Source organism: Notechis scutatus, chromosome 5, assembly GCF_049901735.1.
Source record: "Notechis scutatus isolate UNSWTSFEM ecotype Mainland chromosome 5, rNotScu1.2, whole genome shotgun sequence".
In the NCBI taxonomy this organism is placed as follows: Eukaryota; Metazoa; Chordata; class Lepidosauria; order Squamata; family Elapidae; genus Notechis; species Notechis scutatus.
This window is the reverse complement of record NC_142013.1, coordinates 18,766,252-18,781,591: the sequence shown is the minus strand read 5'-3', so window position 1 is coordinate 18,781,591 and position 15,340 is coordinate 18,766,252. Positions and strand designations below refer to the sequence as shown.

General features: G+C 38.3%; 1 protein-coding gene across 4 annotated transcripts in view; it reads left to right on the top strand.

Annotated features, from left to right (window-relative positions):
- Positions 1-14,315, top strand: part of EXPH5 (exophilin 5) — a 66,007-nt gene extending 51,692 nt beyond the window's left edge. For all 4 annotated transcript variants that reach the window (XM_087966234.1, XM_087966236.1, XM_087966235.1 and 1 more), the window contains 2 exons: positions 3,964-4,072; positions 7,208-14,315. In XM_087966234.1, coding sequence (XP_087822360.1) covers positions 3,964-4,072; positions 7,208-11,961 — 4,863 coding nt within the window. In that variant the 3' untranslated portion in view covers positions 11,962-14,315. The remainder of the gene's footprint in view (positions 1-3,963; positions 4,073-7,207) is intronic.
- The last annotated feature ends 1,025 nt before the right edge of the window (positions 14,316-15,340 follow it).

The window sequence follows — 15,340 nt, the reverse complement described above, 5'->3', positions numbered from 1 at the left end:
AATTGGGTATGATTCATTTAATCACCACCTTGTTTACAATGGAAATTCTGGTCCCAGTTCTGGTTCTAAGTCAAGGACTACCTGTAGTAATGGCACTCTCATCGATGCCATTTAAAGAAAATTGACAGGAAATAAAATACGGGTTCTGTGTCCAATTTCCCAGTCCCTTTCTAATACAGGTTGAAAGTTTAGAACTGACAAACTGTGGTGAATGTGAGTTAGCTCATGCATGAACTTAAGACTTTGTTCAGACTCTATTTGAAAAGTTTTGATGTCAAAGGAGTTTTGATGTCAAAAGGAGGCATAAGAAGGTTCTTCTCGCTTGTATTTGTGATACAATGATTACATTTTTTAAAAATACTCCAGCCTTCTTTATTTTTTAAAAAAGCTTACTGTTTTATTAATTAATTATAATCATTACTTTGTTCTGATTTCATCTTTGGTTTCTTCTTATCTTCCATCCTCCAATTGTTCTTTTATTTGTGTTATGGATTTCATTATTTTATTTTATTTTTATGAATTGCCTGTGAACCTTTTGAGGATGAATGGGAAACAAGATAAAAACTGATAAAGTTTTAAAAATGGCTTAAGCATCCTTTTGCTATTTAGCTTCTTTGTTCTCTGTTCCACTCATGAGATTTCACTAGTAGGAATAGAGAAACAAACATTGTTTTGACATTAAGAAAATGATCCCAGGGGTTGAAAAAGATGTTCTTCAGGAGTTTTCTTCTGCATGTAGCTCTGAATTTGTTTTGCAGTTATGACATACATGCAAATACACCCACTCTGCCACTGTCATAATTATTCTAGACTCTCTTGGTGACTACATATGTCACAACTGGAGGATCTCTATAAGCCTTGAATGATGAGAACAATTATTTCAAGCTAGGGCTTTAGGGACCTAGAGAGACATTACTCTACCCACCTGTCATGTTCTTCTTCATTTTAAAAGAACTGCTGGGATTGTCTTTGGAAATCATCAACGCAGTTGGTTCAGTTTTTCTGACCTTAATCTGATACAGTGATGCCCTCATTTGTGGGCCAAAGACTAAAGTCTGCCTTTAAAAAAAATTAAGATTACCTTTTGCAAACACCTGTCACATTGGCTCTTTCCCCCAAATATTGTCATCTCATGGGAACCAGGAAGTATGCCTTTTCTGGGGCAGCCTCTGCCCTATGGAATATCTTGCTCCCTGAAGTTCCTCTCCACCCTTTTAGCTTCTTGTAAGGCTTTAAAGACCTAATTTTTCCTTCCAAGTATTGGAAGAAGATTACACAATGGCACATTAGCATGGATTGGCCCCAGGTGTTTGTTACTTTAAATGCTCTATGTTTTAATTGGTTGGGTTTTATAGTTTTTCAAGTGGTTTTACATGTCTTTTAATCTTCAATTGGGAGCCGCTCAGAGTTGCCTGAAATATGGGTGGCTGTATTAGTGTTTGAAATGAATAAATAAAATATTGTATTTGTTGGAACGAGAGGATGTCTTTCCAGTGTGATTGCCAACTTACCTTGCTGTGCCTGCTAAAGTCTTCTGTCAGGAGCAGGTACTGGAGAATTCCTGAACATTGCCATGTCCCCAAAGGGCAGTCTGATTCCTAAACTCTGCTAATAGTAGATGGGAAAGCAGGGCAAATTTAATTACTTAAGCAGCCTGAATGGCAAGGAACTAGACATTGCTTTGAGAGCAGATGAAGATGTTGGTTGCATATTGCGTATGTACAGGTGAAACTCAAAAAATTAGAATATCGTGCAAAAGTTCTTTTATTTCAGTAATGCAACTTAAAAGGTGAACCTAATATATTAGATAGACTCATTACATGCAAAGCAAGATAGTTCAAGCTGTGATTTGCCATAATTGTGATGATTATGGATTACAGCTCATGAAAACCCCAAATCCACAATCTCAGAAAATTAGAATATTGTGAAAAGATTCGATATTCTAGGCTCAAAGTGTCCCACTCTAATCAGCTAATTAAGCCATAACACCTGCAAAGGGTTCCTGAGCCTTTAAATGGTCTCTCAGTCTGGTTCAGTAGGAATCACAATCATGGGAAAGTCTGCTGACCTGACAGTTGTACAGAAAACCATCATTGACACTCTCCATAACGAGGGAAAGCCTCAAAAGGTAATTGCAAACGAAGTTGGATGTTCCCAAAGTGCTGTTATCAAAGCACATTAATAGAAAGTTATGTGGAAGGGAAAAGTGTGGAAGAAAAAGGTGCACAAGCAGCAGGGATGACCGCAGCCTGGAGAGGATTGTCAGGAAAAGGCCATTCAAAAGTGTTGGGGACTTTCACAAAGAGTGGACTGAGGCTGGAGTCAGTGTATCAAGAGCCACCACACACAGAGGATCCTGGACATGGGCTTCAAATGTCGTATTCCTCTTGTCAAGCCACTCCTGAACAACGGCAGAAGCATCTTACCTGGGCTAAAGAAAAACAGAACTGGTCTGTTGCTCAAAGTCCTCTTTTCTGATGAGAGCAACTTTTGCATCTCATTTGGAAACCAAGGACCCAGGGTCTGGAGGAAGAAGGGAGAGGCACACACTGCAAGATGCTTGAAGTCCAGTGTGAAGTTTCCACAGTCTGTGTTGATTTGGGGAGCCATGTCATCTGCTGGTGTCGGTCCACTGTGCTTCATTAAGTCCAGGGTCAATGCAGCCGTCTACCAGGAGATTTTGGAGCAATTCATGCTTCCTTCCACAGACGAGCTTTATGGGGATGCTGACTTCATTTTCTAGCAGGATTTGGCACCTGCCCACACTGCCAAAAGCACCAACACCTGGTTCAATGACCGTGGGATTACTGTGCTTGATTGGCCAGCAAACTCTCCTGACCTGAACCCCATAGAAAATCTATGGGGCATTGCCAAGAGAAAGATGAGAGACATGAGCCCGAACAATGCAGAAGAGCTGAAGGCCGCTATTGAAGCATCCTGGTCTTCCATAACACCTCAGCAGTGCCACAGGCTGATAGCTTCCATGCCACGCCGCATTGAGGCAGTAATTGCTGCAAAAGGAGCCTAAACCAAGTACTGAGTACATATGCATGCTTATACTTTTCAGAGGTCCAATATTGTTCTATGTACAATCCTTGTTTTATTGATAGCATGTAATATTCTAATTTTCTGAGATTGTGGATTTGGGGTTTTCATGAGCTGTAAGCCATAATCATCACAATTATGACAAATCACGGCTTGAACTATCTTGCTTTGTTGTAATGAGTCTATCTCATATATTAGGTTCCCCTTTTAAGTTGCATTATTGAAATAAATGAACTTTTGCACGATATTCTAATTTTTTGAGTTTCACCTGTATATAACCAGGATGTGTATTCCCAGCTTTCTCCTGCTTTCTCACCTGGTGCTTTAACACAAGACCAAAGTTCTTCATGCAAGATTCCATGAAGAGGTTTGATTATAATCAGTTAACTAATATTTAACCAAAACAGTTAACCAAACTATGGTTGGTTCTTGGACCCAGTGTTACAATATACCTCTATTCACATTTTTCTTTCAATTATGTGCTAGAAATAAGGGAATAATTTATTTAAGAAACATTGATATTTGTATATTTTAATTTAATTTTAATAATTGTGATCATTCCAAAAAGATTTTTTCCCATTCAAGAAGAGCATGGCTATTCGTTCAGAAAATTGCTTTTCAGCTGTAATGTTCAGAAACTATAATTATGAATTTCTACCCCATATTTGTTGCAGATGTGGCCAATATTTGCCTAATTTACCTTAATTGTTGAAGAGTTTAGAACTAAATTAAGGCCTGCTAAAGCAGTTTATCCGCAAGAGAGAAAAAATGTGCAAATGTTGAAATAAGGCCACCTCTGTAGCCAAGATACTATTAATATCACCATAGAAGAGAATTGTGATAAGTGATAGGTATTCAAGGCTTTGTTTGGTTGAAAAAAGTATCTGTTTTCTTCATTTGTTCTCTTCGTAAACCCAGACATGCAAGCCCTCTGAACCTACGACTGAATGCCTTGATGCAAACATTGCTGATGTGATGGACAACTCATCAACGTGGAATGAGGAGCTGGAAAATGAGCTTTTAAAAGGTAAATTCATATCTCTGCTCCGCATTGTACATGATCTGCGAACTCTGGGTATGAAAGTGATACAACTGTATAAAACATTCTTATATACAGCTATTCCTCACTTAATGACAGTAATTGGGACCGGAATGTCTCCTACTAAGTAACTTGGTCAGAAAATGCAATGTCACATGAATTTTAGCACTTAGCAACAGAAATTCGGCACTTCTAGGCAAAAATAACCAATGCACAGGTACGGTATAGGTGGTACCTCGTTCAATAGTAGTAATTGTGAGAAGGATCTTGGAGCCCTAGTGGACAAATATGAGTTATCAACATGCTGCAGCTTCCAAAAAAAGCCAACACAGTTCTAGGCTGCATTAACAGAGAGATAGAATCAAGATCACATTAAGTGTTAATGCCATTTTATAATGCCTTGGTAAGACTACAGTTGGAATAACACATCCAGCTTTGGTTGCCGCAATGTAAAAAAGATGTTGAGACTCTAGAAAGAGTGCAGAGAAGAGCAACAAAGATGATTAGGGGACTGGAGGCTAAAACATACAAAGAATGGTTGCTGGAATTGGGTATGTCTAGTTTGATGAAAAGAAGGACTAGGGGTGACATGATAAGCAATGTTCCAATATCTCAGGGGCTGCCACAAAGAAGAGGGAGTCAAGCTCCAAAGCAGCTGAGGGCAGAACAAGAAGCAATGGATAGAAACTGATCAAGGAGAGAAGCAACTTAGAACTAAGAAGAAATTTCCTGACAATTGGAACAATTAATCAGTGGAACAACTTGCCTCCAGAAGTTGTGAATGCTCCAACACTGGAAGTTTTTAAGAAGAGATTGGACAACCATTTGTGTGAAATGGTATAGGGTTTCCTGCCTGAGCAGAGAGTTGGACTAGAAGACCTTCAAGGTTCCTTTCCAACTCTGTTATTTTATTCTATTCTATTCGCCATTGTTAAGTGTGGGCCATTAAACAAGGGTGTCACACGATAGTTTTAATACTTATAATGCAATTGTGATGTCCTGCTGGCTTCCCATTCATTTTAGGAAGTTTGCAAAGGAGGTTGCAAATGGTGACATGTGGCTGCAGGATACCATGACATAATTGTGTGCCAATGTTGAGTGCCTGATTTGTGATCATGTGATTGCAGGGATACTATGACACTGAAGTGTGAGGACTAGTCATAATTTCCCTTTGTTCAGCATCATTATAAGTTTGAACAATTGCTGAATAAGCAGTTGTTAAACAAGGACCACCTGTAATGCCACTGTGGCCTAAGCTGGTGCTAAATGTCAGTTCCCAGTCAGTCTACTGGTAATGCTTTCCAAGAATTCTGGGAGTTGAAGTAAATGTGTGTATAAGACAATAGCCTGGGGCAGACTGCCCTGTAGTTTCACCAAGATCCTAGGACTGGAGTGGAGTAATAAATGAATTAGATAATCACATAAGGGTTTATTACCTTCCAATTTATCCATAGCCGTCCTGTTTACCTTCAGGCATTAACGCAACCTCCCCAGACAAGAACTGACACACATCAAAAATTTTGAGTATTTCCTTTGGTTAGCTACAGTGGCACTACTGTCGCTGCCTGGGGGACATTAATTGGGTCTCGTTGTCCAGGAAGACTACCAAGCAACCCACCACCAAGCAACATACAGTTAATTATATTAGTGTTGTTTGAAAAGACTGTATTGAATTATAAGGCTGAAACCAGTAGAGAATGAAAGATGGTCCTTGAGACATAGTTCATCTTCTTTCTTGCCATCCCAGTGGGATAACTGGCTCTCCTTCCTCAAAGCTTCATCTACCTGCTATTTAACGTTACATAGTACATTCTGTGCAGCAGAATATAATACTCATTACCCATCAAGGTAAAGACAGGAAAAGCACTCCCTAAAAGCAAATGGAGAAGATCAGAAACTCCAGGACTCTCTTAAACTTTCTGATGTTTCTCCTTAATCTTTTTCTCCAATATTCAAGCATTCCTATTTTTCCTCACAGAGCAGAGACAACAAAATTACTCACCCCTTGGCTGGTCATGTTTCCAGATCTTGAGCCCACACAGCAATGTTTCTCAACCTTAACAACTTTAAGATACGTGGATTTCAACACCTTCAAAGCTAGCTGGGGAATTCAAGGCTAGATAGTGAATTCTGGAGGTTGAAACCCACACACCTTAAGGTTGCCTAAGTGGAGAAACACTGCCATAGAGAGTATGGCAGAGGATAAGGTGATGTCACCAGAGTATGCATTTCTTTTGGGGCTTGAAGATAAGGGGTAAAATAAATGTTTTAAATCCAATTAATGGAGAAACCATGCCCAGTTTGTTCTTTAATTTGCACCGAAAAGCACATAAAATTTCACTGACAGTATTGTCAGGTTGTTGCTGAATTTCAGCGGTGTGATTAGATGGTGCTTCAGAGGTCACAGTAAGTCGTTGTAGGAAAGTTAAAACTTTGCTCCTTTAAAGTGTTTATTTTTTATCTTGGTTAAATAATTGATATGAAAAAGATTATTTTTCCCTTAAGGGAACTAAGGAATGGTAGATGCAGGCTAACACACGCAGCACAAAAAATAATGATTACACCTTGTATCCCCAAGGTGAAAATACTTTGCAAATTAATCTCCCCACATTCTTGGCAGTTAGAAAATGTTCTTGAAATGAAGTTAGATTTAATATTTCACCCAAAGGAACAGCCAGCAAGCAAGTAAATATACATCAGGATGCCAATGAATTCAGTTATGAATTCTGCTATCTGCTTTCAATGTGCCACAGCAAGAACATTAGCTGTAAATTCAGATTAGAGAAAAATCAGTAACACATGGGACAACATCCACGCAATCTAATGTACTAATTTTGTAATATTTTCTATGATTTTAACCTGTTTTAACTTGTAAGAAAATTGCATTTCAATAAAAACAACAAAAGCCTCATAGAATGAGAGAAAAAATATTGTGTGTTTAAGAAATACCTCTGATAGTGTGTATCAAAAACGTTGAAGTACATCTGTTGTTATGTGTCTTGATTAAAATAGAGATATATAGGGGGTTTTATTTTATGTAGAACAATAACTCATAGCAGGTTGATTTACCTATGTCAATGTTGAAAAATAAAATTAATTCATTCCTTCTTCTCTGTTCACTAGTTTTGGACAGTCTGGATAACCAGCTGGCAAAAGAACAATCTCAAGATACTATGAATACAACAACTCCTACTAACTATGGCTCTACAGCACCAGAAATCCATCATCATTCCGCTGTTGTACAACCAAATTTCCTTGGAGAAGTACAGAGAAATGACCAGAACTTGTTTTTCTCAGACAGAACAAGGATACTAAGAGCCAGAGATAAATACAAAACTCTCTTCACACCAAGGAGGCTTTATGATAATTATACAATGCAGCATCACCCAGAAAAATACACATATGGGGATTTGTATGATGAAAGATCTTCTGTTTTGAAGAGAGGATATTCTACTTGTTCTCTTGGACATTCTTCAGAAGATAGGTTGGCATTTCCATCAGGATCTTACAGCAATGGATTTGGTCCTAAGAACTTCATGTCCAAGAATAAAATGGGCAGAAGTTACTCTTTGTCTTGCCTTACAAGGCGTTCATCTTTGACGTCTGCTGACGGGTTTTCCACTGGTACCTTACAGCATGATTTTGAAAACAATATGGACTTCACAAAAGTCAACTTTCACCATCATTCCAGACGGACTCCTCTTTCATCCATTGTATGGAATATGCCACAGTCTTCTAGACATTCAGTACATCCAAACAGACTTCGTAGAACACAGTCATTAATAGAATTTAACTCAGTGTTTGAGGACAGACATCCTTGTTCTCCAGAGGAAAATTCAAGTTATAAATTTTATAGATCAAAAATGAATTACAGGCAAGTAGTACCAAACAAGACCCATCCTTTATTCACTGAGAGACGGATAGACCCTCTGTGTTTCAACAGTGGGGAGAATTATGTGTTACATCCATTGAAAAATGTTTCCAAACCATGCTACAGATACCCATCATTTCGTGGTAAAATGAATCTGCCCCCAAACAATCTTCCTTTTGGAAGAACGGAGGAGTACCTTTTTAGACGTAATAATCATCAGTATTTCAGTGATGCTAACCATGTCCCTGATATAAACTTCGAACAGCTGATTGACCGGCGAAATGACTATGGGGGAAAAAAAGATGTATGGCAAAGTGAACATATGCGAGACTGTGCCTCAGAATACACAAAGAGTAAGGACCATCCAGGAAGAGGAACTCACAGATTGTTTGCAAAGTGTTCAAAAGGCATGCAGAAAGGTCCAACTTACGTCTCAGCTGCTTCGGAGAACCAAACTGAATATGCAGTGCCAAGTCAAAGTCATGTTAGTGGAGACAGACAAACTCCTTCAAAGACATTTGTTAAACCCTTTCAAATGAAGAAAAACTCTAAAATGCGTGGCACGGAAGAGATGAATGGTGCTGATCAGTCAGACAAAGTGGATAGCATGGACATAAAAAAGACATCATTAATTCAAGCGTTTGGACAAATAAAAACAAATAATCCAACAGAATGTCATATGTCTCCTTCTACAGTCTCTTCTCAAGCTACCCCTCCTATGAGTGTATCCCTCCACCCACCTTTTATATTAAATTCAAAAAGGCAAGGCAAGGCAAATTCCTTAAGACACATTGAAAACGTTTGTTTATCAAATATTCACACTAATAATGGCCAAAGAAATGAAGACAACAGCACTGAAAGCAACAGTGTAAAGCAACTGTGTCCCCCACACCTGATTGCTAATCCTTCAAAGCTGTCAATTCTTCAAAGTAACCCTCAAGAGGAACACCAATTGGAAACTTGGAAAACCTTTAACCCTGATAAGATGTTAAACCCTGTTTTTATTGAAGACCCCAAAGTACTTCCAAACAATGATTTCCCACTTTCTTATGCTGAAACACTCCATAAACCAAATAGATTTGTTAGATATTCGGCTAGTAATAGCATTTGTGGCTCACCCAGCAGCAGCCCTCTGAAATCTCCTAAAACGCCTAAGACGTTATATAAAAAATCAATTAGTATTGATGGCAGTGATCTCTCTAAAACACTCATTTCTCCCCCTACAAGGAAAATTCCTTTCAGAACTAAGAGGATGGGGGAGGATAGCTTAGAAGGTCATGCATCAAACAGACTTGGGAATATTTATTCAAATAAGGGAGATAAGAGGTCTTTGTTCAGCTCATCCTGCTCATCCTTAAACATATCGTCCAAAGAAATGGCTGAAGAAAAAAACAAACAAATTAAAAAGTACCACGTGCATTTAATTCAAGCTCCTAACTGCCCTTCAGGGAGTACTAATGTAATTGGCAGCAAGCGGAAAAAAAGAGCTGAGATGCTTGGTCCAGAGAAAGCGATTTGTCTTTCTCCTGAAAAGGAGGAAGCAGAAAATCCTTTAAAGCAATATAAAACTACCAGCACACTGACAGTAAGCATAGATGAAGATAATGTAAAATACCATGAACTGATTTCAGTTTATTATACTTTACCACAGAAACATTCAAAAACTTTGTGCGATGTCTTCCTGGGAGATACCAAAAAGGCAGATTCATCCTCGTCCCCAGAAAAACCCGAGACCCCTCAAAAGCAGTATGAAGTTCGTGTCGGTATGACAACTGTAGCTTTTCCATCCAGCTTAGAAAAAGGAGAGAAACTGATTTCCCCTAACAAAACACCTGCTCCTGATATACAACAGGATTCAAAAAATACAGGCAATCCTGTTAAAGTTCTCCAAGTTTCAAATCCCACTGTGGGAACAGCAGATATTTCTCAAGCACATGGTTCAATGAATAATAAAAAAGAATTAGTTGTCTCTGGAACTGAAGAGCTGGGACTTGCAATTTCCAACAGGCCTCCTGTGGATGGCCCCAAACCCAGCAGAAAAGAGGTTGAAACAGTTAACCCCAATATTTTGTCCAGCCTGCGTGTTGACAGGCACTCTTCTCCATGGACAGAGACACCAAAACTTAATAAAAGCTTACATCTTAACTCATTGAATTCCAAAAGTATCTCTCTGGGGAATATTTCTGCAGTTTCTTCTGCAATAAATGGCCAAAAAGGGAATCCTGGTTGTAGTCAGCCATCTGTTGAAGCATCAGCAAACATTCCTCCTTCCAATTTAATTGATGTTATCCAGAATGGAAAGCCCGCTGCGTATCCAGAAGTCGGCACCCGAGTAAATGTCACTAAAGAAAAAATGAGAAATGCTGCAGAGATCAAAGAAAGGGCTCGTTATATATGCCGCATTATTTCTGAAAGGGGACATCGGTTTCCATTGACAAATGAAGGTGTCCAAAATGAAACGTCAATTTCAACAACCAAGAGGCATTCAGAGTCTCAGAATTTAACTGCGCCAGGGGATGCTGCTCTTTCAGCTAATGCAGTTCATCTAAAATGGAATGCGGTAGAATGTTCAAAGCCCCAACTGCAAGAGGTGCCCCAAAATCCTGCACTCCACAAAGTTGGCACAAATTTACAGAGGTCTGAAAGAGTCTGTGCGGACAATGGGAACCTTAGCTCTAAAGATCAGATGCATTCTGGTCCTACCCAGGACTTGCCTGAGCATTTACTACCTGAAAGTAAGCTTGCGCTGGATGACCTTAAAAATAAAGTTAATGACTTAGAAAAAAGGAAAAATAGGTCTTCAGTTAAAAACAAACTGGCAGCCATGTGCAGATCAAGTCGAAAGTTTTCTAATAAGAAAAGCTCATGTCCCAAACCACATGTAAGTTGCATATTTTCACAAAATGATGTACTTCCATTAGAGAAGAGTAGCCACCATCCAATGTTGATTTTGCCCGATGATTCCCAGCAAACAGGGAATGAGAATCAGAATCAGGTTTCTCTACCTGGTGAATTTGATATTCCAAAGCTGAGTAAAGTGGAAACTAAGAAATTGCAAGCTAATGAAGATAGGAGGCCTTTGACAAACTTGTGCAACCAGAAAAGAGAACATTCAGGGCAAAGTGATGAAAATATAAAGGCCATCCAAAATTCTAGCATCCTATTTTCAAAATCAATTATGCCTGTGCTAAACAACAATTTACAGACAGGTAGCAAAGTTGTAGAAAATAACAACCATCCCATTTTCTCCAAATGCGCAGGAATGGATGCTTACCCCTCAAAAAGAGGTCACTGTAAAATTGGTGAGCTTTCATCTTTTCCACTTCTATCTGATAAACATGCATACATTAAAAATAAGTCAAAGGCAAATATCTGTCCACTGCAAAAATTGACTTCTCAAGTAGAACGTGATGATTATCAAGATAATGAGCAGTCAAACATCTTTAAAAATATAAACCAATCCTGTGCCAAGCCAGTTCTAAACCTCAGCAAACGACATTTTTCTGAAAGTTCCTGCACACAAAAACTCCACGATTCTTTGCCCCCCAAAAACAACCTGACACAGCCCGGATACAATCGGAAGTTTAACTCCTATTCTGAACTGTTGACCTGTGATGAAAATGAGAACTGGGACACATACAACGAGAATAATAGGAACTTCGGCTCACGACGTATCATGTACCCCTCAATTGAATTTGGTATTTTTGGGAAAGAACAGCAGCAGACTTTCTTGGATAACATAAAGAGGTCACTCACGGAAGGACGGTTGTGGAATCCGTGTCTTTTAAAGAACTCCAGGTCTATTAAAAGGGAAGATGGGTACTCCTTACGTGGGTTGGAGCTCTTGAAATCAAATGCTACAGAAGAACAGTTCCCAAATGAACCTTTTGATTTCGACGAAGAAGCCTCTGCATATTCTTCAGATTCAGATTCAGATTCTGACTCTGACACCACCACAGATGATGAATATTATCTGCATGAGTATGAGAAAGAATCAGAACTATGAGGAGTTCAACAAACGTAGAAAGCAACTACCTACTAGCTGACTTGTGGGTTGATAGCTTATAAAAGAATAGGGACTGGAAACCTGACTAGCTTTTTATAAATGCACTAATTTGAATTCAGGTACTAAATGGACATATTGTACTGATCTAGTCTTCCACAATTCTGGCTTTTCTTAAATATGTGGGCTCCTGGAATTCTAAGAAATTCTTGGAATTAAGGTCCACATATCTGGGTAATGCTCAGGTTATAGAAACTCTGTGGAGATGTAATATATTTGGTTTTCGGGTACGGTGCTGTATGAACTCAGTCACTGTGGTTTATAAACTCAGGTGTGCTTTTTGTATGTTGCTTAAATTCAACCAATTATGGTTTATTCAATAAACCATGGTGAAGCAAACCGTAACTTAAGAGTTATGTGAACTTAGCCATTATAGTGGTCAGCTCAAAAATCATAAATTTTTAAAATGGTAAAATCACCCTACATTTGAATCTCTAATGGCACTGGAAAGAATAAAGGCATTGTCCTATTGGTTCTCAAATGGGTGTGCCTGCTTTTTCAGAGCAGGGTCTCTTGTACCAATCAACTTTGATACATAATCATAACACGGCTGCTTTCATCAGCAATTGAATGTTTGCATTCAATACATTCGTGGCCTTTGTGTGTTTCAACAAATCTAAAACTTCTGAATTTTAGGGGGGAAAGGGAAGATTCAAAATATGTGTATATTTAATAGCCTGAAGGAAAATATATTTATTTAATTGGAAAAATGTGTGTTCTATTAAAAACCTCATTAAAATGAAAGCAGCTACTTCAACGAGATAGCTATCCTTAAGCTTCAAAGCATACTGCAGCTATTGCAAGAGACTCTCATTCAAAGCAATGAAATGTTCACTGATTTCCACTTTGGTTTTTAAAATCAGTCTATTAACAGGATGTACAAAATTGGTTATTCTGAAATGCTTAATACTTCGTTAAAGAAGTATGTATGAACTGAATGTGCAGTAGACTTTTAAATATTTGTTTAGTATGGCAGTTACACTTGAAAGTACTTCTAAAGTATATATTTTAGTTCATGTAAATGAAACCATTCTAGTAAGATTCCAATTAATATTTTCAGGTGAAAATATGTTCTTTAAATGTGAATTATTTTGAAAAAAAATCCGTGCATTAATTGTGCATAAGGCCCAATTAAGTTGTACAGCTTCTTGTATTGGAAAAAGATTTTTGAACTTGTAAAGTTTATGGAAGCTTTTTTTTTTTTAAACTGAAAATGCTTCTATGTGACAAGCCTGGAAGACAGTCAAAAAGTCATGCATGTGTATATGTTTACACGCATACAAAACTGTTCTTTAGTATTTTCTTTCTGTGCTTTGCCTTTATGCCTTTTGTTCTCTTGTACACTGTAAATATGTTGTTTGTTTTGAGATCAATTTTCAGGCCATATTTTCTTCTGATGAGTTTCTGTTCTGTGTATCCAGGCGTTTTTACAGTACGCTACTCTACTGTACAAACAAAACTGTAATTTCACTGAAGAGCAAAAATCCTTCAATGCAACCTGCTCTCATTAATGCAAACAACTGTTTGGTATTTGCTCGCATGGGCAGGTACAACCTCCGTAAAAGAGTAAGTCAAGTTCAGACGGGGAAGGTCAATCTATGGCAACTGAACCACCCATTCCAAAGTCCAACTAGAACAACATTACAGGGTTGAAACTGAGGAGCAGATGGGATCAAAAACATGTTAACTCCAGGGCTGGTGTATTTTCTCCCTTGTTTGGAGAATAGGAATCCAGATAATTCCAAACCTCCTGATTTGCCTTCAAAAATATGTGAATTTCATGGGGGTTTTCAAACAATTTTGGACTCTAAGACTGATTTGGTTGGTGGCATTTTCCAAACCATTTCTCCATTGTTTACCAGAAAGTCTATTTCAGAGGCAATGGCAGTAGATAAATCCAAAGTATGAAAAAGTCCCACTCTTATTATGAGCACTATATAAGAAGCTCCTTCTACAGTTTCATAGAGTTTTGTTTGTAAAACAAGGCAACAGACAGCAGTCCTATATTGGCACTATACTGACACTAGGCATTTAGTTATAGTTTAGCAGTTTGTCCCCAGAAATTCGGTGTTCTTCTGTCTTACATTGACCACCCATGTTTAATGCAAGTTTTCCCCAGTCCTTGAATCTTCAAATGCGATGGGACTACAGCTCCCAGAATTCCTTACCAGCATATTGCGGTGCAAGCACATTTAGATGTAACTAGGGAAAACTCTTGGTTTTTTTTTTTCATTTGAAATAAGCTATTAATATTGACTACCAATATTTTTAAATAAATGGACTATATTTATGACTGACTCACAAAGTGGTTTTCTTGTTTGTGTTCTGCTTTCATTCTAAATCTTAATAAATGCTTAATTTTCAGGGCAGACATGCCTGAATGATCTGTTTGCAATTGTGACATCAAAAGTAGCTTCAAGTGTTTAGAGTCAATTATTTTGTTATTACAAGATGTCATCTTCTCTTGGCTTTACATAAATGTTTCTAATATGTAAGAAAAATAAGTATGGAACATGTAAAAAAACCCCACAGAGCTGCAGATAATTATCCCAAGAGAGCTTTAAATGGAATATACTTGGATATATCTCTAACCAACTCTAAGCAGTAAGCAATACATTAGATAAGTACCAAAAGTTATAAACTAAGTTAAGATGTAATTTGATAAAGGAGAATATTTGTAGCTCAAGGTTGAAATGAGGGGTCCTTGGTACTTTCTGAGTTTGGTTGTTTTTTGCAGAGCACCGATAATGTCACCTAGCTTAGGTAATGAAACGTCTGCAAGAAAGCAACCAGATTCATAGAGCACCAAGGACTCCACATAGTCAAATATTCTGGGCATTGAAACATGCTCCCACAATTTAGCCATTCTTTCAAAGAATGAAACTGCATTGCTCAGCCTCTCACCCAAGGGGATGGAATATCATTCCAATGGAAGTGTTCCTTTTCATCCTTTCCATAGTGTTAGGAACAAGGCCTCATTCCAGCTCAATTTACACAATTGTGCCCAGAAGTTATGCTCAAAGACAGCACATGAGTGCAAACACCCCTCCAGCCCATTTACAAGTTCCAGCAACATAATAAACAGTAGCTATGGAACTGCAGTATTCATTACAAAACACAACTGATAAAGATAGCCGTTGGCTTACAATCAGTTGTTTAATGATGGTTCAAAGTTACACGGCCTTGGAAACGGTGCTTTCAGCCTGTAAAGGGCTTCCAGCCATTTGTAAAACATGACCACTTTGGGGCCCTTGGCAACTGGCTGGCATTTACAGCTGTTTGCAGCATCCTGCAGTCAACCATGAGGTATGACTTTTTTTAC